The 25,814-nt window shown below is 38.6% G+C and overlaps 1 protein-coding gene across 3 annotated transcripts in view; it reads right to left on the bottom strand.

Annotated features, from left to right (window-relative positions):
• Positions 1-1,257: 1,257 nt before the first annotated feature.
• The window catches only part of MFSD6 (major facilitator superfamily domain containing 6), a 67,555-nt gene continuing 42,998 nt past the window's right edge, over positions 1,258-25,814 (bottom strand). For 2 of the 3 annotated variants that reach the window (XM_053918875.2, XM_053918874.2), the window contains 5 exons: positions 25,132-25,229; positions 8,182-8,343; positions 7,169-7,267; positions 5,173-5,453; positions 1,258-3,267 (listed from right to left, as the gene is read on the bottom strand). In XM_053918875.2, the coding sequence (XP_053774850.1) occupies positions 3,064-3,267; positions 5,173-5,453; positions 7,169-7,267; positions 8,182-8,343; positions 25,132-25,229 (844 nt within the window). In that variant the 3' untranslated portion in view covers positions 1,258-3,063. Of the gene's footprint in view, positions 3,268-3,421; positions 3,447-5,172; positions 5,454-7,168; positions 7,268-8,181; positions 8,344-25,131; positions 25,230-25,814 lie in introns of all 3 variants that reach the window. The other variant, XM_053918876.2, reaches the window with a different exon arrangement.

Here is a 25,814-nt window from a genome sequence, read left to right as displayed (position 1 = left end):
TCTCTCTGCTGGGCTGCCACACCATCCAAGTCCCCTCCAGAGTATATGGGGTCCGGCACTCACAACTAACAAAGCAGCTAGATTTCTAGGTATCTGGGACTATCTAGAAATCCTTCAGGGGTGTCCAAACTTTTGGCATCTCTGGGCCACACATTAAATACATTGTGACATGTAATCACACACAAAAAATGATGTTTTAAGTAAATTTACGATTTTTGTGTTGGGCCACATTCACAGCCATCCTGGGCTGCATGCGGCCCAGAGGCCGCAGGTTGGACACCCGTACATGGAAATACAGCCACACACATAACAGTTACCAGGCACATGAGGGAGGGGTTCAGGCCAGGACTGCTTTCTGGCTTATTGTACAACAGAAGCAGGAGTGACTGCCATGCATCCCAGAGTGAAGGAAGGTGTTGGTAGACCTCCACTTTAGCATCAGTTTTGAGTTGCAATTCTGGTATGAACTTGGTCCCATAACTAAGCTGTGTTAGCTCCAGAAACTTCATATTTAAAGTGGGGATAGTGGTAAGGATAAGATGGGAATCTCATCAGCACATAACAAACAACCAGTAACTATTGGGTGTGGTTCCCCTTTTCCTGAATGCACTGTTTAACTCCATATTGGCTGCAGGAAATACTGCTTAAGTAATGGGCCCAGCAGCCCTACCCCATCAGTATTGGAGGTACTGCAAATCAGAGGGAAGCACTTAGCCAGCTTTTTGCTTCACATGGCCAGAGAAGCAGCGTTGTCTTCCTATGGATTGTTTAGGCTTTTCATGAGTTATACTGGCTAGTGGAGCTGTATGTAGTACCATCTATTATTTTACTTAAGACTTTGGTTATAGTTTCATTATTAGCAACTAATCTTTTTGGATCCACACAAGCTCAGCACTCTGGGTAATTCACTCTTCAATCATAAAGGGAAGAGTCATTAAAGCAGTGATTACCAGCCTGGGCTTTGTGACACCCCTGGGAATTTCCAGGGAATCTCAAGAGGGGTTATAAAATTCTCTAAACAAAGTTTAAATTGAATTCACCTTAATATGTTTTAAAATGGCACTTGGAGGACAGGAAGAAAGGTCACAAAGTCCACACACCCATGAAGGTGTCTGTTCTAAAAGAATGGAAATTACTGCATTACTGAATCAACCCTCACAGGACAGGTTTCATAACAAAGGCCTGTTGAATCTGGTTTTATCCGTTACAGAGTAAAGGACTTCTATTGGTTTGTTCACATCTTTATCATTTAAGAAATATTTAAAAATGGTATTTATTTTTGTCTCAACATATCAACTGTGCATTTCCAAAACAGCAGGCTTTTCAATGAATAAATGAGAACTGTAAACACAAGATACAGTATACGTTTTTGACTTCCTACAGTCAGTTCCACAAGTCCACATACTGTACATTCATAGGTGAGGTTCAGCCTGTCACACATTTCTTTATTTCTATAATTACATAAGCATAATAAATACATCTGATTTTTAAAGGTCACTTAAAATGAGTCATGATAATTTATAGTACAGTACATTTCAGTTCAAGTGCAAAAATAATTATTTGCTTAATTCCATTTCTTTCCATTATTTTTTTTAAGCTGTGTTTTGTGGTGCTAGATATCCAGGTGTGAAATTTCTTCTCCCAGATGCAGTTTGAGGCAGAAGGATGATATCATGGAGAAACTCTTACTTTACAATTGATCCTGTTTAGTCAGGGTCAGGGGGTAAAGTGAGTTGCTGTTTTTTAACTGTTCTGTTCCTTCCTTTCTCCTGTGCTCATCCACAGCTATTATATGCACTATAATTGACCTTCATTCAGCTAGGGCAGTGTTCCCTTTTCCACAGCCCTCTCCTAAGGCTTTCTGTTAACCTCAGCTTTCAATTTTAGCAGCAAGCTTTATGCGTGGTTCACCCAGTGACTGTGCTGACAGCAGCTGTAATATTTACAGTAGCATACCCATATCTGAACCGTCCAGTGTCTGACTGTGTCTTCCTGGGAAAAAAGATACCGAGTTTGTTTCCTTAGTCACTGAAAAGTATACTTACTTCTATTCCTGTCCTTTCATTCCTAGTTTCCTATTCACCACCTTTCCCCCTCACCAAAAACACAACAAAAACTGACCCATTTTATAATTTTTAAAAATTGTATCCCTCCCCCAGGCACTTAAATCTTATACTGTTATTTGTAAATAGTACTGCTTAAAAGAAACTCTTAGGAATTCAGTGATTTAAAAAAAAAATTCCATCAGCTGAGTAGAGCCTGAATCACTATAAAACTGTATACAGTGATATAGGCTACTTACAGTATCAATATATTTAGTTAACCCTGTCTATTAGGTCACAGGATACTGAGTTGGTTTATTTGGAATATTCCCTCCTCTGGTCTTAAAGCCCATTTAAAACAAAAGGCATTTTAAAGCTCAGCTTACTTGCAGTAGTCAATAACAGCTTTGCTCAAAGAATTAACTATTTTCATTGTATACCGTACACATATAAAAATATATTTGCTAAAGATATGCCAAGTTTCTTATGAAACTTGTTCTAAACAAAAGTATATATGCTACTAACTTTTTCTGCTTACTGCAATTTTTAAATCTTACAATTTTTAAATGGTTCTCTTTAAGAGAAACAAAATTATAAGTGTATTCTGTTTCTTCCCGGTTTGCATTAAGAACCAAATAATTAGAATAAATAATCAGAAGAGGGAAATTATATCAGCACTCACTTCATAATGCTTTCCTTCCCGACACTTACTTAGTGTAACTGCTGGTTTCAACTCATACCACCCTGGCAGAAAAGTCCTGTAGTCCTTAGCCTAACCACCAAAGAACAGAAAGTCCTCATTGAACTCCATTTCCCTTCTGTGATTCCAGTTGGTTGTTTCTGCCAATATGTACTGTAGCTACTATGTGTGTGTGTTTCCATGTAAATGAGTTTAGGTATCTAGAAGCGTATGCGGTGCAGTGCTCCTCAAGGTGAAGCATGTCCTGGGTTTGGGACACCTCCCCCTCTGTCCTGGCAGAGGAGCCCAGTTCCATGCAGGGTGTGAGATGAGCAGGACCCCTCAGTGTCCCCCAGTGGCAGGCTGAGCCTGCTGGTCCTCACTCTCCTCTGCACGCTGGTCCACACTGGGGTGAGCGGAGCTGCTCTGTGTCTGAGATGTTGCTGTTTGAGGGGATGTTTGGTTTCCAGATAGTTCGGAGTGAATCTCACATGGGACAGGCTGTACTCCACCAGCTGGAGAATCTCCCCGATTCTCACTGGTCCCCTAGAAGGAAAAAATAGGAGATGCCTTACAGTCAGTGTTAGCAAACTAATCCAACACCTTTTACATATGCTTTCCAGTAAGACATAGGAAACTTGAGATCATCCTCAAGTGACCGCTTCAGGGATAATAATGGAATAAGGATAGAATGTCTTACCTTTCACTTCTTTTCCTATGTGCAACTGCCAGAGCCGCATGAAAAACACAAACACTATAAGCAGACATACCTTGCGGATAAAGGGACATTACTATCAAAATGCCTGTTACCACTAGGAATACAATTTACACCACAAAGATTTATGGAGTTCTCACCAGCCACTGTGGCAAGTCACTGGGCCAGCAGCATGCACTTGAAACTCAGACCACTTACTGAGACCACAGAATTCAACAGCTGGAAGGTACCTTGTCTCTAAGGAAGTAAGGCCTTGGCGACAGGGCCAGGAAAAGAATGTCCTGAAATTAAGATTCTTATGTATATTTGGGATTTAAAAGTATACACTAAAGGTTAAATAAGACAGAACAAGCACATAAAGGGAATGTAAACAAGCATTTCGATACCAGATTGTAAGTAACTGTGAAAACACACTCCAGCACACCACCCATAGCATGTCTGTAAAATGCCACATGGCTCCATCTCCTGCTACGTTACTGGTGTTTATAAGTCAGGACACATTTTTTTTAAAGGGTTTTCCTCTAAATTAGTACCTATCACTTGAAATAGATGAGTACCAAAAAAAAAATAGTTTTATTTCTATGATTGATTCTAAAATGAAAACAAAATCTTAGCATAATGGCTTCTTCATAAGAATAACTGAGCCATGTCAGCCAGATTTCATTAATCTTACCATATCAGAAAAAAATTTAATGATACTTAAGCCTCACAAGCTTCTGTGAAAACGAGGATGCTCTTCAAGTAAAAGATATCCTTTCTCCTGCTTCATTCACTTCCCTGCTTTATATCTTTCATATGCCCCTCTCACCCCCACATTCTCCTTTTTGACTAGGTAGAGGATTCGTGTGAGTTTATTATCTTCATAAGTAGGATCATGCATTGACCAGAATGCATTACAGTTAGTGAAGAATGAGGTTTGGTTTAAGTTATAGAAATACTATATGTTAATTTACAAAGTTGTGATAAAGGCAGTTAAAATTTTCTAAAAAGGTAGTTACTCAAATTCCTTTTTATGTTTAACTGCTATGTGTCCTCTGAAGCTACTCTAGATACAGACATGACACATCAAGTGACAGGGAGTGACTGACAAACGCAAGGAAGTGGATTCATTACTTTGGCAAAAGTGTTCATAGAAGTCACACTTAATCATTTTCCAAGGGCAGTATATAGTTTTATTTACAATTGCCCACAGTTTTGCCAACGTGGTGATTTAACTTTACTCAGGAGAGACCATACCTCTAAGGATAAGAAAAATCATACTTTTTATTTTTCATGTGAGGTCACCAGCAAAACTACACTTCCACTGAGTTAAATGTCCTCATGAGACCCATACAGAGGCTCAATGTATTCATTAATTCATCAGATGTTTAGTAAGATTCTATTACTTATACTGTCCCCACTATAATTTTATAGTTACAGAGATTAATGCCCCCCAAAGCAAGAGATAATACATCCTCACTGCAGCTGGTATCCACCTATACTGAAAATATAAAGAAATACACAAAATCAGATTTATTTTCTTTCTCTCAAGAAGCAATTATCTTCTCTGTGAAGCCTTCCTGATCACTATAAGGCAGGGTTTTCCCTCTATGGGACCTTGTCATTGTATACACAGAGTACTGAAATTACTTGTCTTCATGTCTGTTTTCCCCACCAGACCTTCCATAATCTTGTGACTGAATAACTGAATAATGAACTCTGAGCCCACTTAAGGTAAGCCAGCAGAGGAACTTTACCTGTAAAGGCTGTATCTCAGAAGCACGGTTGTCCCTTGTTAGCTGCATCATCTCTTTAATTTGGTAGAGTGCGTAGACAAAGGTTACCCAGGGAGAGGAGCTGACTCCCCAGGCTGGCTTGTTCACATCCTCCTGTTCTTCCTGATGCTTGGTTTTCTTGGGTGGAAGTCTGGGCTCAATGCGTGGCATGACATCTTCTGTCTGTTGCTGTACCAAGTCGATGGTTGCTATGGGAACAGGACTTGATGGAACAGGAATCCTTTCTGCCAACATTGTCTTGTCTTTAGAGAAAAGCATGTTTAAATCATTTTTGAGATTTCTACAAACATAACATATCTATAAACATTTCTACAAACATATTTAAACAAACATAAAAATAAACTAAATAAGCAGATAGGCCCATTCTAGTGTGCTTGGCAACATTAATTGCTGTGTAGTAAGGGTTGCTTCTTTACTTGGTACAAGTACTGAGCAAAGGAACATGAGGTTATCGTCCAGGGTCTCCTTATAGGGCTTAATAGACAAGAATTTATATTTACTTATGAAATGTATTGTTCATTCAACTTAAATATAACATCAGTGGGGCACAGTTTGCAGTGAACGGTGCCCCAGGAGCACTTAGGGGCTGAGATTTTAAAAATAAGCATCGAAACAGAAAAAGCCACATGATAGCTGTTTTTACTGGCCTTTTATTGGGTTAGCCAAAAAGTTTATTTAGTTTTTTCCGTAAGAAGGCTCCAGTAGCACTTAGCTGTCTTCAACTTCACTTGAAACAATTTTGTTAGATTGTATTGTGACAGCTGTCATATCAGCATGCACTTAAAAAAACTTATCAAAATTTGTGAATTTTTGTATAGCCATTTTAATATTGAAGGTGGAAGAAAACATGCAACTTTTTTGGTGTATTATGCTTTACTATTTCAAGAAAGGTAAAATGCAACTGAAAAGCAAAAAAAAAAAAAAAATTTGTGCAGTATATGGAGAAGGTGCTGTGCCTGATCGACCATGTCAAAAGTGGTATGTGGACTTTCATGCTGGAAATTTCTCGCTGGACGGTGCTCCACGGTTGGGTAGACGAGTTGAAGCAATCAAATCAAGACATTAATTGAGAACAATCAATGTTCTACCACACAGGAGAGAGCCAACATACCTAAAATATCCAAATCAATAAAGTTATTGGTGAAAAAGAAAAATGTGTCTTTACAGAAAAAATCATAGACTTTTTGGCCAACCCCATACTAAAGGCATGGAGATCAAAGCTTTTTAAGAAGTATGATCTAGTTAAGATTATAAAAGAACAAGAGTAGGAAAAACTAGTATTAGTCTTTCTTTCTTAATTACTTGTTGAAAGTAAAATCTGTCTCTGGAGTTTCTGTAACAAACTAGTTTTTCTAACAGAAGCACTTCAGGTACTTGAGGCAAATGCCACTCAAAGAATAGGACACAAAAGAAGGTAAGCCCTGTACTGGAACCTAAGAGCTTAGCAGGAATATTTCCATCCTACCGTTGGCCTTCTTCATGGGAAAAAAAAACTCACTTGAAAATTTGTTCTCATCTAAACATTAATTAAGGTCATGCCTAATTGAGGGAAAACTTCAAAGTTAAGGTTTAGATATTTTTTTCCCAAAGGAAGGTAAAATCATAAATCATAGAGATTAATACCCCTTCCTAGCCCTACTAAGAAAATTACTACATAGCCTTAAATCTATTTCATTTAAAATTTAAATCCCTTTAGAATACTAGGGAAATACAAAACCACCAATAAACCAAAGCAAAATCAAGAACATCCCAAGCTACCTAAAATGACCAATATTCTTTCCAACACAGTAGACAGCTTCTCTCCAGCAATCAGGAGTCCACTGATACACCACTGAGGAGATCTAGCCAAGCAGGTCTACTGAACACTCTGTTACCACCTCTGGGTTTCTGAGGGGTATGTGTGGAATTCCCCAGGGCTTCAACCTTTAGAACCACTAAGAAGAATGGACATGTCTACCTTCTTCCTCATCTGGCACTGCCAGCCACTGGATCAGGGCAAAGAGCAGGAGGATCACCAGACAGGCCATGCCAATTCCTCGGAAGGTTGCAGCAGCCCCTGTGAAAACGAGAGCACTCTGTAGAGTAATTCCAGGAAATGCAGGTAGCCCTCATCCAAAACTATCAATGTTCTGAAGTTCGGGACAAAGGCAGCAGCACTTGGGATGAATCAGAGAATGGCAAATGACCATTAGCTTCATATAGTGGAAAACACACATGTCTAGGTAGGTGTCAGGAGACCCAGGCACTGCTGTTGGATCTGTCATTGGTCAAAATGTAAAACTGTATTTGTAAATGATTGTCTTTGAAAGCCTTTTACCATAAAATTCAGTGGTGCTTTCTTCTTCATAAAGACCATTTACCTAACTATTAAACAGCCCGATTAATCTGTAGTTGGAATTCAAACAGTGCTATAAATGTAGATACCCCCGGGCCCACCTTCCATAGATGACTGAGCAATTAAGATCCTAGAGCAGAATGACTTTATCTCCTCCCCTCCCTGTGTTTCCAATAAGGGAGACCTGACAGGGCACACAGACTGTATTGTCATAGACACAGTGACAGTACCAAAGCAAGCATATAGTTAGTTTTTTTGGTTCCGAATCTCATAATAGGATAACAATGATGAATTTTCTTTCCTGTAGCATTATCATCAGCAGGTTTCAGGTCATTTCCTTCAAACCAACAGCATATGAGCTTATTTGTTTGCTTGGCTCCTTTGAGGTATCTGTGTAGCATCTCATTAAGCTGTTTGTCAGAGAAGTGTGCACATTTACAGGCTAGTTCCACTCACCCTAACGACTTCAGCACTCTGCTTAACAATTATGACTACCGTGAAAGCTAGAAAGAGAATATGACCACTGGAGTTTAGCTTCTGGCAGTCTTCAGAAATCTGAGTGCTTACTGAGGTGTTGCTGAGAAATCATAAGTCTTCACCAAAGAAGAAAGGGAAAAAGAGAAAGCCATTCTTACCAAAATAATTGACTAACACGCCTCCAATCATGGCACCGCAACCTCTCCCCAAGCCCAGGTGGAGGCCCTGCAGGATGCCCTGAGCGGATGTCCTCAGCTCCGGCGGAACAGCTGCACTGAGATAGGAAATGCAGGCTGCCCAGATGGCCGCATGTGTCACTCCTGGAGAGGAAGAAGAGCAGGGAGGATTGTCTGAGCAGCATTCCTTACGTTATTCTTTCTTCAAACATGAATTGTTCATTTATATGTATATAAAGTCAATACATAAACATTTACCTATAAAATACTTATACATAACAAAATTTATTGTTTTAACCATTTTTAAGTGTGTAATTAGTTCATATTAAGTACATTCGCAATGATGTGCAACCATCAATACCATCCATTTCCACAACATTTTTTATCATCCTGAACTGAAACTCTGTATCCATTATGTTAACTTCCTCCAGGCCTTGTCTATGAATTTGAGTAGTCTAGGTACCTCGTATGAGTGGACCCATACACTATTTGTCCTTTTGTGTCTGGCTTATTTCACTTAGTATGTCTTCAGTTCATCCAGAGTTCAGAGGGACACATGTTGTAGTATGTGTCCAAATTTCCTTTCTTTTTAAGGCTAATATTCCATTGTATATAGAAGACACATTTTTTAATCCATTCATCTGTTGTTGGGCATTTGGACTATGTCCAAGTTTTGGCTACTATTGCAAACGCTACTGCTGTGAACACTGCTGTGTGGGTGTCTGAGTCCCTGCTGTCAGTTCTTGTGGGTGTACACTGAGCGGTGGAATTACCAGGTCATATGGGTAACAACATATTTAAAACTTTGAGGAACTGCCTGTTTTCCACAGTAGCTCACCATTGTAGTCCCACCAGAAATGCACAAGAGTTCCAATTTCTCCACATCCTCACCAGCACTTGTTATTTTCATGTTTTTTACAATAGCAATCCTGATGGGTATAAAGGACATCTCATTGTCATTTGATTTGCATTCCCTAATGATTCGTGAGGCTGATGAGCATATTTTACTTTTTTATTTTTGCGTTTATTGGCCATTTGTATGTCTTCTTTGAAGAAGTGTCTAATCTAATCCTTTGCCCATATTTTAATTGGGTTGTTGGGTTGTTTTGAGGGTTTTGGATTTTTTCCCGTTTTATTGAATTTCTTGGGGTGACACTAGCTAACAAAAGTATAGAGGTTTCAGGTGCACAGTTCTACAACACGCCATCTGTATGTTGTATTGTATGACCACCACCCCAAGGCAAGACTCCGTCCATCATCATTTATCAACCCCCTGTTTGTTTGGGTTTTTTTGCTGTTGAGTTGTTCTGTTTTGCTGTTGAGAAGTTCTTTATATATTTTGGATATTAAACCCTTATTGGGCACTTATATTGACATTAAAATTACTTCCAATTTTTCATTATAATTAGTACCATAATTAACATTGTTGGAGATATGACTTTTTACACGTCCCAGATTATTTATATTGGCTATAATTCTACAAGTGGGATTAGTTATTCAAAAGGTATAACAATTTTTATGCCTTTTAACAAATAGTTCCAATTTGTTTTCCAAAAGAGTGTAGACCATTTACAATGACTCGTTACCAGTTTCATTATATCTTCGCCATTTGTTGGGAGGGAGGAGGGGAGAAAGATAACTAGTGGGAAAAAAATTTGGTTGTTATTTTAATGTACAGTAACTGCACATTGTCTGAATTTAAATCTTTATTACAGCACTGCTTTAAGTGTAATAAAAAGATAATGGCAGGATAGGTTTTTATAAATGAAAGGGATTAAGAAATCATTTGGTTCTGCCTAGACTAAGTCATGGACTTGCCTGCTCCCTGAAAAATAACCTCATTTGGAGATAATATCATAAGACACTCTTAACCTATGTTTTAGAAAGTTAAACTAAAAGATTAATATAAATTTAAGATTTCATTTGACATTAGTCCGCTTCTTGCCAAAATAAATAGGGATTGGATTGACCCTCCTTCCTGAAACAACCAAAACCTTGACAAAATATATGAAGTAACAGTTCCCAAGATACTGGACATCAGCAACAGGGACAGTAATCTCTAAGAGAAGGGGAAAATATGAGGACCCCCTGTTTACTGCCTGGTTAGAGTTGAAAGCTTCAAGGCATAGAGGGGAAACCACTGGGTTGAGGAGATGGAGCTGGCAATCTGAGGGAGACCCAAGGCAGCTAGAGCTCCAGAGGAAAGTGCCAGGGAGGAAGGAGCTTCACAGAGAGAAACTCCAGAAGTCTGCAAGTGGTTTGTTTTCCTCCAGTATTCAGCAGAGTACTGATCAGCAAAAGCATGTGTAGAAACTGCAAAGCCAGGGAAGGAACCACCAGAAAACATTACAGAAACAGTACTCAGAACCCATGCAGGGACAGTAACAGTACTGGTTTCACCAGCCAAACTGGAAAAACTAGATTCCTGGGATTGGTAGAGTACTCTAAACATGTGTAGTAGTATTATGGGAGAATCAGCCCAGGTCTAAACACTGCTCTAGTTCCACCTAAGTAGCCTCCAAAAGCAAGACCCTAAAGGATCATACTATTTCCAAGTAATTTAGCTGTGTCCCACAACAAAGCTCAAGAATATAAGAATACAAATACATCCATCACCCAACAAGGTAAAAACTCACACTGTCCTGGCATACAGTCCAATTACCAGGGATGATCTTACTTAAGTAGGCCCATAATAGAATAAACACTGTTTTTACCGGCATTAGAGTATGTGCGCTATAGTTAACACGAAAACATCAAAATAGTTTTTCTTAGGCTTATTATATTTCTGTAATCATTTTAACTAGGTTATTTTTTAACTGAAAATACGGACTAGATGATCAGAAGTACTATGCACACTTATTTCCACAGAAGTCAAATAAAACTTTTGCTTTATCTGACTAAACAATTTCAGTACCTTAGATAATGCTGGCTTTCTCAGAACCGAGTAATGCCTGCATAGAATCCTAATGATAAATGTTGACACAGTAGGATTATTAAATATATTATTAAAGATGCTGTCAACTGCATTTCTTTTCAGATACACATTTTCCATTAACCACACTAAGGAAAAAATATCTCAGGAAATAAAATTATTCAAAATTAAGTTAGATTCAATAGTAACATCCAGCATAGGTTTTAGAAATAGTTTCTTAAAGATGAATCATCAAAAACCTAAAACTATATCAAATGGTTATAAATAAACTTTAATGGCGCTACCAAATTTATTGTGTCTATGAGCAATCAATTGCAGGACTTGCAAGTAGAGAAAGATGGGCCTATGTATTTATGCAACAAAAACAGTAACAAATATATTTTTGCTATGATTCTAGATCAACTATAATTTTAGCAGTTAATTCTCTTAAGTGTGACAGCTTGGGCGCACACCATCTTCTAATAATAGGGTTTTCTTTTCTTTTCTTTTTTTTTAATTCTAAGGGTTTTCCAAAACTTTGAATCTTCTAAGATAATTGAAGCCCTTCCAACAGGATGACTTAAGTCAGGATGCTTTTAAACTGTTCTTAGCATTTGTTGATTGGCATTAAGTGGCAGATATAAAAGATTCTTGACAGATTGCTAGTTTCCTTATAGCTTTTTGAGACCTGATTCGATAATGGAACTACATTCTGTAAAGCAGCTCAGGGCATTAACTGAAGGAAAAATAGTAAAGCATACAGTAAAAAAAACTGTTCCTGGTACTAAAAGCAGAAGAATGAAAGCTAATCTGCCTGTATCCTCCAGCATTTTCCAAGGCAGATGTAGAATTCAAATTTGCTTCCCTGAAATACCTTGTTTCAAAATATCGTGTAAATGGACGAATCGATACCATTTCCTTGAAAAGAAAGTAGCAAGACTAAGCAATCCACAAGAGGAGACTGGGTGGTTAACATTACCTTTGTACACAAAGACAATTGCAGAATTTTGGTTCTTGCTCTTAAATTTGAGTATGCAGTGTTCTAGCAATCATATTAATAATCTGAAAAATTTGCCAATATTTTTACCATAGTTCTGTTCTCATCCTCTAATTTAAAATAAAAAAGCAATCTAGAAATCTAAAAATCCTCTACCACTTTACATATTCGTAAGATATGAAAGGAAATCTTGACAACTGTGCTGCCTAAAACAGCCCACCTCTAAAACTTGGGGGATAAAATATATCATAAGCTGGGAAAAGAAAATGCTTCTACTTTCTTACTTTTTCTTAGAGAACTGTGAAAAAGTAATACTTGATTACTCTCCATTTGATGAAATGAATGAACAGATTTATTCAGTGCCATGTGTTACACTGGAGCAACAATTTTTTAAAAACTTTTAGTATGAAATAACTAAGTTGGTGGATCACACAGTAAGAATAAAAAAAAAGTATCAAACAGAATAAAAAGATGTTACACCACCACTAATAACAGTAACAAAAGTATACAAATGGACTCTCCTTGCAATATTTTAACCCTGCTACTTGTCACAAAGCTGCTGATATCTGTGGATAATTCAATACCAACCTAATATAATAGGTACTTCATAAATATGTTTGAGTGGCAATTCAACACTGGATGTTAATTGACAATGAATGACTCTCAAAGACCACATAGGTCACATAAACAGCTTCTCAGGTCATGGAAACTTAGCTTCCCAGTCATTCCTTCCTTACCTTTAACTGGGGTTTCTCGAGATTATCTTCTACACCTAACAGGAACATAAGAGATATTTTCATACCATCTACTATCGAGACCTTAACTATTTGGGGACACACTAACATTCGAATAACATTCGATTAGAAATAAGTATGACTAACATTAAACTTTTTCTCATTAAGATTGCAGCAGCTTACTCTAACAGGAATTGTGCTGTGTTTTACACAGATTATCCCATTTATTCCTCCCAGTAACAGGTGCTATTTTTTCCCTTCATTTTTCAACAAGGAAACTAAACCCTAGAGAGATTAGTCCCTCATCCAAAACCACACAAGACAACAGGGTAGTAAAACAATATATGAACCCAAGGTGTCTAAGGGGAACTTCAGTGCTTAAGTACACTGTAAGTCTTCATAACAACTGCAAATATTCTGTAATAAATATAACCATCTACCTGTATTTTGCTGCATATAATGAGCACGCATGTTTTTGGCCCAAACTTTCAGGAAAACTTCCGTTTTAATTTTTTAATTAAATTTTGTATTTATTTATATTTAGATAACTTGTTTTTTGTATTATAAATGAATGTTAGCATTTACTTTAGAACATTATGGTACAAGAAATTTTATGTAACAAATAATTACAAAACATAAGAACAGAGACAAGATATTTCAGGTACTACCCATGTTTAATACTCATCCTTATTTTTCCCTCAAAAATTTGGGCAACAAAGTACACATTATAAATGGCAAAATACGGTACTTTGAGAAGTTTTATTGATAACATCAAACATGCCCAACAAGCTATCAATTTTTTAAAAATGTGTATTCTTACTACCTTTTTTCTCTCCTTCCCTAAGAGCTCACAATATACATATTATCCAATTTTCTATACGCCCCCAAGTAACTCTTTACCTTACAATGTTCAACATTGGTACCTGATTCTGCAACATGAATGTCAAGGTTGTTTAGTCTTGGCCCACAAGAAAGGCTCTATTGCAACGCACGTCATGTCTGAGCAAGAACAGCCTTTCTTCCCGGGTGGACAGTTGTTCTTTGTAAAATTCTGCTTGGCTGGGGGAAATCACATAATGTCTGGGTGGGGTGAAAACTGACCAAGTATTGGCAAACTAGAACTTTTTGTTTTATTTTGTTTTTCTTCTGCCACTGGCTTGAGCTCACTGAACAAAACATAAGAATCCCTTTAGCATTAGTACACTGAATCAATTGTGACAACCCCTTTCCATGGAGGGACCAAAGCATAAACTTCAATTAGTTCAGTGTACCTCTCAGATGCTGGGATTTAAAAAAAAATGCTGAGGTTCACACATTAGATGTTTTCTTTCTCACACAAAGTCTAATGGCCTGGGGAGAGGATGAGTAGCAGCTCTGCTCCTTATAGTCATTCAGTACCTAGCTCCCCCAGCAGAGGAGGAAGCAGAAGATGGCACATGCGAACTTTTACGGGCTAGGTTTAGAAGTGACATACATCGTTTCTTCTCACAGTCCATTTATGCAGAATCAGTCATACCTAATTGCAGTGGAGACTAGGAAATAGAATCTAGCTGCCTGTGTGTGTGTGCCCATGAAGGAAAGGAAACAGCAGGTGAACAGCAAGCCAATATCTCTGCCAAAGTCAGAGCCACCAACAGCTAAGGACCTTTCAAAAATAGCAGGGGATCCTACAAAGAGTAATAGACCTAGCAGCAGCTGCCTGAATGAACCTTCTGTGTGTCGCATGGAAGAGACTTTATATAAAACATGCAACAATTATTTTTATAGTCCAATATCTACCAGGGTACAGCACTACAAGAATCTCCTTTGTGCATCCGTTCAACAGCCCTATTGAACATCGAGACTATGTGCCAGAATCCCTGCTCTGCTCTGAGAATACAACATATAAAATACATCCCTAATCACCATGGAGTTTATAGTCAGACGGGTGAAAGGGAGCAGGATTTACCTGAAAGAGGAGCAGACCAAGCTCCTTGAGGAGAACAAAAATACCCAGCACCTAGCACAAGGCTTGACATGTAATGACAGCTGAGCAAAAGAATGTTGAAATGAAACTAAGGTGTGGTCTGTATGTTGGAATATGAGAACAAAAGCATTCATGGATGAGAGGTACCCTGGGTGAGGCTGGAGAAAACGTCCAAACCTCATGTATGAGTAAAAAATGACAGAGGAAATAAAGCTTCTATAAGCTTCACCTTGCAAGATTTTTTTTTTAAAGACACTTAAAAAATTCTGTAACTGATACAACAATGTTTTGGGGGCCCTCATGAATTCTGCACACTGGCATTATGTCCTTAGCATACATTAAAGCAGATTTTAGGAGACTCCGACCCCCAAACTCACTGTGTTTACTGTCAAGACTTGACAACTCAGATTTCATGCTCAGTGCTTCCCCATATCAAGCCACACATGAGAAGTGATTTTATAACAAAGCCAGTAAAATTTCACTTCCCCAATGATAACTTTAAGAATAGTGGGCACTGACTAGTCATTTGTGACCAGGCTTTTAATAAGTAACTGCAATTTAACCTCTTAGAGTAGAATCTTCTAAATTATATAGGGTGGGGCAAACAGTTGTATGTGAAATACAGTGTTTATTCTTGTATTATTATTTATTAATTATTGTATATGTTCCACACAAACTATAAATCTACTTTTCCTCACCCTGTATTCCCCCTATACTGATATTTATTTATTTACAGTTTTTTATTTTACTTTTGTAATTTTATATTACTTAATGTTTACTGATGGCTAACTATATGCCCGGTAATGTGCTAAGTACTTTGCATAGATTAATTTAATACTCTATCAGTCTATTCTATAGCACAAGAGTCTGCGGTTTAGACAGTTAAGCATTTTCCAAAGACACAGAGCTTTTAGGTTGGGGAGTTGGGATACAAATAATCTCATTCACATCTGGTCAAGATGGTGGTTTGCCTCCTTGCAAAACCCAATCAAAATTACAATTAAAATATAGAACAAACATTACTCAGAACCGTCAGAAATCAAGTAGAATGGAAGTCTGGCAACGACAGAATTAAAGAAACCACATCCGTCCAAGGGATATCTCAGGAGTGAGGTATCCCAGCCCCACACCAGTGCCCCCAGCCCAGGGTTCCAGTGACAGGAAGATAAGTCCCCATAACTTCTGGCTGCAAAAACCATCGGGGAATGAGTATGTGGAAGAAACTTTTAGAGTCCCAAGCAGTTCCCCTTAAAGAACCCACACATGGACTCACTCAGACTCATTCCATCTGAGCTCCAGTACTGGGGTAGCTGCTTGAAAGGCACCAGTGACATACAGGGAGGAACTGAAGTGTCTGGCATCAAAGTGAGAGCTAGGGAACAGTTTCTTCCAGACAGAAATGTGGGCAGGGGCCACATCCCTTTTCTGAACACTCCCCCAACAGTGCCACAGAGCTGGCAGGCTGGCAGACTCCATTAACCTGGCTAATACTGTTTGCCCCACCCTGGAGATCCCCAGAGACTCAGTCCCACCCAACTTATGGACCCACCCGATCAGCTTTTCCACATGAATGGCTGGTCTTGGCTCATGCTTCATAACTTTCTAAATCTATTCAAACAAGCAACAGCTAGCTTCAGTGAGTCCCCAGCCCCCATACCTTTTGCTAAGTGGCCTCAGGCCTGGCACTAGCAGCAACCAGCCTAGATTCACAGCTTGGCTTCACTTGGGAATCTCAAAGCCCAGCACAAGTAGCAGCCATCTCTGATTGCTTTATACTTTAGGCAGGGTGGCCACAGAAAAAAACACAGGTTGGGGCTGACCTTGACCTGTACCATCTGGGAAATCCGAGAGCCTGTGCACCCAGGACAGCTATAGACCATGTAGGAGCACCACCAACCTGCCCCCACACAGCTGATCCTCCACAGAGGGTGGAGGTTGGTAGTCAGTGGTCACAGTCATTCCTTGCGTCTGACTGGCCTGAGTAAATCCCTCCCATTGATCTGCAAGGAGCAACCAAGGCACAACTACAAGAGGAGGGTGTACTCAGCCCACATGAAGGGTTGCACCTTGAGTACCCAACTTGGGTGACAAGATAGGCTGTGCCACTGGGCCCTAGAGGATACCCTACTACATTAGGCCACACTACCAAGACAGGGAGTCATAGCAGCTCTACTTAATACATAGAAGCAAACATAGGGAGGCTACCAAAATGAGGAATCAAAGAAACATGGCCCAAATGAACAGATCAAAACTCCAGAAAAAGAACTAAACAAAAAGGAGATGAGCAATCTATTGGATGCAGAGTTCAAAACACTGGTTATAAAGATGCTCAAGGAACTTAGTGAGGGCCTCAACAGCATAAAAAGATCTAGTCAGAAACATAGGGTACACAGAACAATTGTTCTAAATAAAATAAAGAACAATTTATAGGGAAACAACAATAGAGTGGATGAAGCCCAGAATCAAATCAATGATTTGGAACACAAGGAAGAAAAAAACAACCAATCAGAACAGCAAGAAGAAAAAAAATTTTTTTTTTTAAAAATGAGGATAGTGTAAGCAGCCTCTGGGACAACTTCAAGTGTCCCAACATTCACACCATAGGGGTGCCAGAAGGAGAAAAGAAAGAGCAACAAATTGGAAACCTATTTGAAAAATAATAAAAAACTAATTTGGTGAAGGAAATAGACACACAAGTTCAGGAAGCAGAGAGAGTCCCAAACAAGTTGGACTCAAAGAGGCCCACTCCAAGACATATCATAATTAAAGTGCTAAAGTTTAAAGATAAAGAGAGAATCTTAAAAGCAACAAGAAAATATCAGTTAGTTACCTACAGGAGAATTCCCATAAGACTGTCAGCTAATTTCTCAAAAAAAAATGTTGCAGGCCAGAAAGGATTGGCAAGAAATATTCAGAGTCATGACAAGCAGGGACCTTCAGCCAAGACTGCTCTACCCAGCAAAGCTATTGTTTAGAATCGAAGGACAGATAAAGAGCTTCCCAGACAAGGAAAAAATAATGGAGTTTATCATCACCAAACCATTATTGTATGAAATGTTAAAGGGACTTACTTAAGAAAAAGAAGATCAAAACTCTGAACAACAAAACAGTAATAAATATGTATCTATGAACAACTGAATCTAAAAAACTAAACAAACAAGAACAGAGACAGAATAATAGATACAGAGAGCATTTTGATGGTTGCCAGATGGGAGGAGGTTTTGGGGGAATGGGTGAAGAGGTGAGGGGATTAAGAAGTACAAACAGTAGTTACAGAATAGCCATTGGGGATGTAAAGTACAGTATAGGAAATGGAGTAGCCAAGGAACCTATGCATGACCCATGGACATGAACAATGGGGGGCAGGGTTGCCTTGAGGGGATTGGGGGTGCTGAGTGGAGGGGACAAAGGGGGGATAATTGGGACACCTGTAATAGCATAATAACGTATAATTAAAAAAACTTAATTCAAACCTAAACACTTTATGGTTTCCAGATTACTGCATATTTGGGGTTAAGCTGCCTCAACTAATTGAATACAATTATAGAATGAGGTAGCAGAAGTAAATGATAAAATACACTGATATCTTCACAGATGTATAATGGATGGTAGGGTGGTATCTTAGGGAAAAGCTATCACAATAAAGTGTCAGCCTTTAAATTTACCTTTCAGATTTTCTTCACATATTTAAATAAGTTTTTGAGATAGGACTTCCTGTATCACTAAAGAGCTTTAAATGACAGAAAATACTGACTATACAACAATAAAAATAAAGTTAAAAAAGATAAAACTGACTACAGTACTTTTTTCAGGGTGCTGTAAAATTAAGCAACCAACATTTACAGTGCATCTTCTGATGTGCGTATCTCTTGGAGAATTCAGAAGGTACAAGGTACAGCCTTTGCATTTGAGAGTTAAAACGTTTTTAAATCAGGAAGTAAAACTAATAGTATTTGTAAAATAATTGGGTAGCAATTAGGTGCTAACCTATGTGACACAGTCCATAAACTTGAGAACAATTCTGAAAAGGAAGAGCTAAATGTACAATACAATTACCAGAAAAGGATTCCGGGAGCGGAAGACATTTTAAATAAGTTCCAAATGGGCAAAATAAAGTCTGTTTTGGATAAAAGGTTACATAAGAATTTTTAGTAACTTTTAGCATGGGAGTGACAAAGAATAAAATTGCTCTATTACAATTTATAAAACTACTCCAATTAAAAATGAATTTTAGCAGTAACACCAGTGGCTTTCATATGCCACTTCGTCAATTCAAATGCTTAACTTAGACCGTTTGTCTATTTTACGTATTAGTGTGATAAGCTACTCGCGTTTCAAGGGTTAAGCCAGACAAAATTTCCAATATGGACAGTAACAGACTGGAATCATGTCTAGAATTTCAGCTGACAAGATAAGGGCATCATACTAATCCTTTCACAGTTTCTCCATGTTCTTCCAAACATAAGATGAATAAAAACATGTCTTACTCAGCTGAATAGGCATACTAAATAAGACAGCAAGCTTCATAAGTGTTAGTTCAAGCCCTCCTCCTGGTGACATTAAAAAACTGTCTTTCATTAGAATCTAAACCCAGTTCCCACTGATCAAGCATCCTGCAGAGAAAGACCTGACATAGGCCTCGTTTTTTACACTTAGTACTTGAGCCATTAATTCAAGCACTAAGGACCTCTTTAGTTACAGCAGCCCCGGGCTGGCCTTGCTCTCCTGAAGTACATTTGAATAGCAAGGACAATTGTGATCACAGTCATCTCAAAGTCTTGCAAGGGTTCACAACCAATACCCACACAGGAAAGCTCATAAGAAATTTGAGCTTGATTTTTATCAAAAGTGTATCCTCAAAACCACAATCAGGAATGATTAAATGCTTCTTGTATAAAAGTAAAGGAGAAATTTCCTATGGATTTTTAAAATGAGACCTTGAGAAATAAATATAAACTGTCCCACCCCCTCTACTCCACCCAGCAGTGCTTTTAGGCACTTAGACCTACTGTCTCTTTAAAATAAATTACAGGCTCCTTCTGGGCATTCCTGCTTCTTTATATGGCACCGCCAGTTGCCTACAGAACAATATATTTGCTGCAAATGGTGGCCCGACTGCTTACAGAATAAGACTGCAAGAAAATATCGGCTACTAAATGTGAGAAAGATCCTAGGTAAGAAACATCCTCACAATTCCCAACAGCATCTAACAGTCTTACTCTGATCCTCAAATAGATACGTGCCTAGCCTCCTTCCTAGGGGATATTTGCTTAATGCCCCCTCCTATCTGTTAATTATTACCCACATGACCTGAGGAGACTAATGTGGATGATGATCAAGAGCTTCAAGGAATAAAGGATAACGAGGAATCTTCCTGCATAAGTCACATGCAATGCAAAAGGGGAAGAGATTGGCAGCAGGAGATATGGGATAAAGCACATCTCTTCTCTCCTCTCCTTCAATTGCCCACTAGGTGGTACTAGTTCTGATAGTATTTGGGACAAAGAGGTGAGATAGACCCTCTTGTGTGAAGCTGGTTGAGAATCAAAGTAGGAAAGTGCTGACTGTTCAGGGTCCAGACTGTCAAGATCATTCATGATGACAGCCCCACATCATCAGGTAACAATTCCAGTCAAAGGATTAAGGGACATCTGTCGTACTGTAATTAAATCACTCAGTGCTTTGTCATCATTTCTTGTCTTTACTGTGTTGTAAGTAGAGCTGCCTTAAGCACTGGGACTTTAAAGTCATTTGGATAAGTTCATCAAGGTGGAAGGATCCAGACTGGCAAAACAAACCTTTTCAGGATGAAGTATGTTCCTGTGACACAGTATTAATTCCACATGGGTGATTTACTGTTTTCTGTGGGGTGGACACGGGTCAAACAAAGGCAAGGGATTTTGTTTTTGTTATACAGCCAAAACACTCAGCACTCACTTCTGCCAGGGAAAGAAACCATCTCCTCCAGTTTTAGACACAAAGAGCTCTGTGGAACTGGTCACAGAGCCCTCTATTACACAAGGAGACTCTGTTTTTATAGATCCCCTTCCCACTTGCGTCAGATTAGTAAGTGGGTTTCTACCGGCACAGGGGAGAATGAAATGAAGCGCAGATGTATAAATTATCGTCTGCCTCAGGAAGAGGAATTTCTTCCTCTTAGATTCATTACAGGACCAACTCCCTAAATCCTGGGATAACGCCCTGAGGTACACATAGGTATTATAAAACTAAGTCCTGGGTCGGCAGCTTGGAATGATGAATGCATTGAGCCCTGGCCGCGGCATACCACAGATTCCCTGAAGACACTATTCTGCTTCCCACTTCTGAGCTTTGGCACAAGGCTCTTGGCTCTTCTCTTTGCCAAAATGCCCGCTGTCTTTAGGCCACCTGGTGGGTTCCTATTCACCCTTCCAAATCCAGCCTGTACGTGATTTCCTTGGGGAATCTTTCAATAACATCTCCATCCTCCCACTCCCTGCTTCACAAAGCTAATCATTCCTTCCGCAGAGCTCCTCCATTACCTGGCACATTTTCTGACTCCATCTAACAACACACTGTATAGTAATGATGTGTTTACACATCTGGCTTCTGGAACAGATGGTGAGACCTTGGGGCCCAAGTTAATAAATGGCTTTTTTATTTCATTCTCAGCACCCAGCATGCTGCCTGACTCTTAGGAGCTACTTAATATATATTTTCTTTTCAATAGCTTTTTGATTCACAACAGCATTTGTCTTTTTCCCTCTTATAATATTCTTCTTTTGTTCCTTTAACCATTTCATTAAAAAGTTTTTCTCCTTTACTCTTTTCTTGAGTCACTTATGAAAACTGTCCATTTTCATGCAATTCATATTTGAAAAAAGGAGATAAAATAGGCAGATATTATTACAATATACTTTCTTCTTTGTAGGCATACCAGTGTGTGTTACTTTTATAGAGTCCGCACACTGTGGCATACCAATAAATAAAGCAGTTAAGTAAGGCAAGAATCCTGTCTTAGAATAGGAACTAGAGGTGAAAAAGCCTAAGAACCGTGGTGCATGTACCTTGTTATTGCAGTTCTTTCCTGCAGTTCATGTTTAGTGTCTTGTTTTTCTAAAATGACATAATGCTGAGATGTGCATCCCACCTCAAGACTCTTCCAGAGTTCTCATTATTACAAACAATAATTTTTTAATTATAACACCATATTTTCATTTTCTACATATTTATAAACAAGATCTCCTTTCACCAATCACATCTTGCATCACTTCTAAAAAAAGCACCTTTAAAGTGTGTATATATTTGAATTTTATAATTATAGTATAACTATAAATTCTATTTCCTTTTAATTAGGATATGCTCCGCCCCCCATTTCCATGACAGGATCTGATGAATGAGCTTGCATTTTGTTCAGATGTATAATTTTCTCTTTTTTTTCCGCTTTTATTTTTATTAGCATTTATTTGATGCTGAATTTACTCCCAGGCCATAAGTTTTTAGTTCTTCAGTTTCTTCTATAGTATCTTTATTCTGGGCAACCTCCTTTTCTGGTTTAGGAACAGTCCACTCCTTTTCAGTAAGGATCCTCTCGATGTGTCAGATCTGAGAGCTCATGTTTGGGGTCATTCACCCCTGAGCTCTGTAAGTTCTGCATTGCATCTTGGGAGCATTGTCCATCCGGATGTGTTTAATGACCAGAAAATCTACATCTATACCCTTAAGTTCAGCATTACTCTCTGCATTTTAAGCCTGTGCAGCAAAAATTCAGCATTCATTTTGGGCCACTAACCCTGCGTCCAGCACCACTGTTTGGCCTGGGCACACCTGCCAACTTCACCATTGTAATGATGGAATGGCACACACTGCTTCTGTAAAGTGACATCCTTCAGGTACTTGGTGGCTTTTCTGATGTGCATACCCTTGATGGCCTGGGAAGTTTCACGAGTGTTTCTAAAGCGAACGCAAAGATTTGAACCTCTTGATTTGCATGATTTTGTGGGGTTTTTGGGTCAAGTGAATAGCAAACCATTTTCAGAGGTCACCTCAGGCCACTTACAGGAAAAGCTAGATATTATAGATATTGTAATATCTATGTTATATCATAACACAATATATCTTATAGTATAGTACAATATTATAATTATAGTTAATATAAATATAGTTAATATAACTATAATTATAATATTGTACTATCTATAACATATTAGACATTATAAGAAATTACGTTGATGTGCTGCATTTGCATCCTCAGGGTTAGGGAAAATGGTAATAGCAATCTATAAAGCTAATGAAATTGTATATAATCACACACTATTTAGTATAATTAATGATTTAGGAGCCAGGGCTGTCCCAGAAGACCTCAATGCCAATGACATTGTCCTGAACCTTATTTTAATCATAATGCCAACCACCAAATGGTTTAGCCAAGCTACTAACCGGTTCTCAGGATATAGTTGGAAATATATCAGCTAACATGGCAATGAGCTTACATAGATATCCATGTTTTCAGTGTTCTTAAGCCACATGGAAAGAACCTCCTAGGAATTTTTTCGAAGTTATATGTTAAAGGAAAACAGTGCATTAAAGCAAATAGAAGAATTCAGGTCAGCATATTTGAGCAAAGATTTGAAGGGAAAACAATAGCCTGACTAGAGCTTTAGCTGTAAATCACTAGATGTGACAAAAATAACTAAAGATATAAAATATCTATGACAACTTTTTTCATTCAGTGTACTTAACCTACCAAAGCAAAATACCAAAATCTTTTAAAGATAAATCCATTACTTGATCACCAACTTACACCATACACAAAAATAAATTCAAGATGGATAAAAGACTTAAATATAAGTCGTAACACCGTAAAAGTCCTAGAGGAAAACATTGGCAGGAAGATCTCAGACATTCCACGCAGCAACATCCTCACAGACACGTCCCCTAAAGCAAGGGACATAAAGGAAAGAATAAACAAATAGGACGTCATCAAAATAAAAAGCTTCTTCAGGGCTAAAGAAAACTGTGTTAAAATACAAAGAGAACCAACAGTATGGGAAAACATATTTGCCAATGATATCTCAGACAAGGGCCCGATCTCCAAAATATATAAAGAACTCACACGACTCTACTCCAGGAAGACAAACAACCCAATTAAAAAATGGGCAAAGGACTTGAACAGACACTTCTCCAAGGAAGACATACAGAGGGCCCAGAGACATATGAAAAGATGCTAAGCATCACTAGCCATCAGAGAGATGCAAATTTAAACCCCAATTAGGTACCATCTCACACCAGTCAGAGTGGCCAACATAAACAAATCCACAAACAAATGTTGGAGAGGATGCAGAGAAAAGGGAACCCTAGTGCACTGTTGGTGGGAATGCAGACTGGTGAGGCCACTGTGGAAAACACTATGGAATTTCCTCAGAAAACTAAAAATGGAACTGCCCTTTGACCCAGCAATTCTGCTGCTGGGATTATACCCTAAGTACCCTGAAACACCAATCCAAAAGAATCTATGCACCCCAATGTTCATAGCAGCACAATTTACAATAGCCAAGTACTGGAAGCAACCTAAGTGCCCATCAGCAAATGAGTGGATCAAAAAATTATGGTACATTTACACAATGGAATTCTACACAGTAGAGAGAAAGAAGGAGCTTATACCCTTTGCAATGGCATGGATGGAATTGGAGAGCATTATGCTAAGTGTAATAAGCCAGGTGGTGAGGGACAAATACCATATGATCTCACCTTTAACTGGAACATAATCAACAAAAGAAAAAAGCAAACAAAATATAACCAGAGACATTGAAATTAAGAACATTGTAACAATAGCCACAGGGGAGTGGGGAGTGTATAGGGGGGAGAGGGGTCTATAGGAGCTACTATAAAGGACACAAGGACAAAATCAAGGGGGAGGGTAGAGGTGGGGGAGGGAGGTGGGACTGGCTGGGGTGGGGTGAAGGGAAGGGGAGCAAATGCAGACAATTGTAACTGAATAAAAATAATTAATTTAAAAAAGATAAATCCATTAAATTTAAAAACACCTTTGGACGTATATGCCTAAAAACTGTACATAAGAGTTTATCCTAGAGTTCCTCTTTCTTTGTTTAATCACAAGGGTGTGGGTCAAATCCAGCTTTGTTTTGCTTAGCAAACACAGAACAGAATTCAGAATAACTGAAGAACCAGCCCCACTGATGTCACCTCTTCCTTAACAACCACCTCAAAATCAGATAAAACAGTAGATCCACCCTTCCTTTGTAGCAGTCAGAATGTCACAGATCTTTTACAGTCATAGCCCAGTCGGGTAGAAAGTTCATTATAATTCCAGCTGTTAACTTACCTTGAAGAACTTCCATGGGGAGAACAGTCCAGGCATTTTCCAGATAGGAAATATAAATATAGCGAGCCGTATTGCAAGCCAGGCCAATATACAGAACCCTGGGGAAAGCAAAAGAAAGTAGGTCAGGGCCCCGGTATAGGAAACAAACATGCAGATATTACCTATATTTCCCCCTGCCCAAACCATCCATCATCCAGCAGACAGTGTTCCCAACTTAGAAGTGCAGAAGCTAAAGGACAATTAAATTTAACCAGGAACTCTTAGGAATAAGAAAATTGCTTCTACATATCTGCCCTCAGCCTTTCAAAGTGCTTGCTAATATAAAGGCGAGCATCACTCTTCCTGAAACTTAATTAGTAGCAGAGAGGATGCTTTTTTTTTTAAGGTAGTCTGGGCACACTGCCATCCGTAATGACATTGCTGGCTTCTCTCCAGGCTTCTATGCCTGGGAGAGTAGCTACCTCCTATGATAGGGGAAGGACAGGATAACATATGAATATGAACGTGGGCTTCCCTGCAGTACCAAGACACCAAGCAGTTTCACAAGGAGACTCTCAAGGTCATCAAAGTTATCATCCAATGATGAACAATAAACTTTGGAAATCAAATACTTTTTCCTAATAGTTCAACTGTTATATGTTTATTTTTTTTTTAAAAAGCATGAAATCATATGCTCACTTTCC

This window comes from Desmodus rotundus, chromosome 2 (assembly GCF_022682495.2).
Source record: "Desmodus rotundus isolate HL8 chromosome 2, HLdesRot8A.1, whole genome shotgun sequence".
NCBI lineage: Eukaryota > Metazoa > Chordata > Mammalia > Chiroptera > Phyllostomidae > Desmodus > Desmodus rotundus.
The sequence above is the reverse complement of the archived record's forward strand: the minus strand, read 5'-3'. Positions and strand labels throughout refer to the sequence as shown.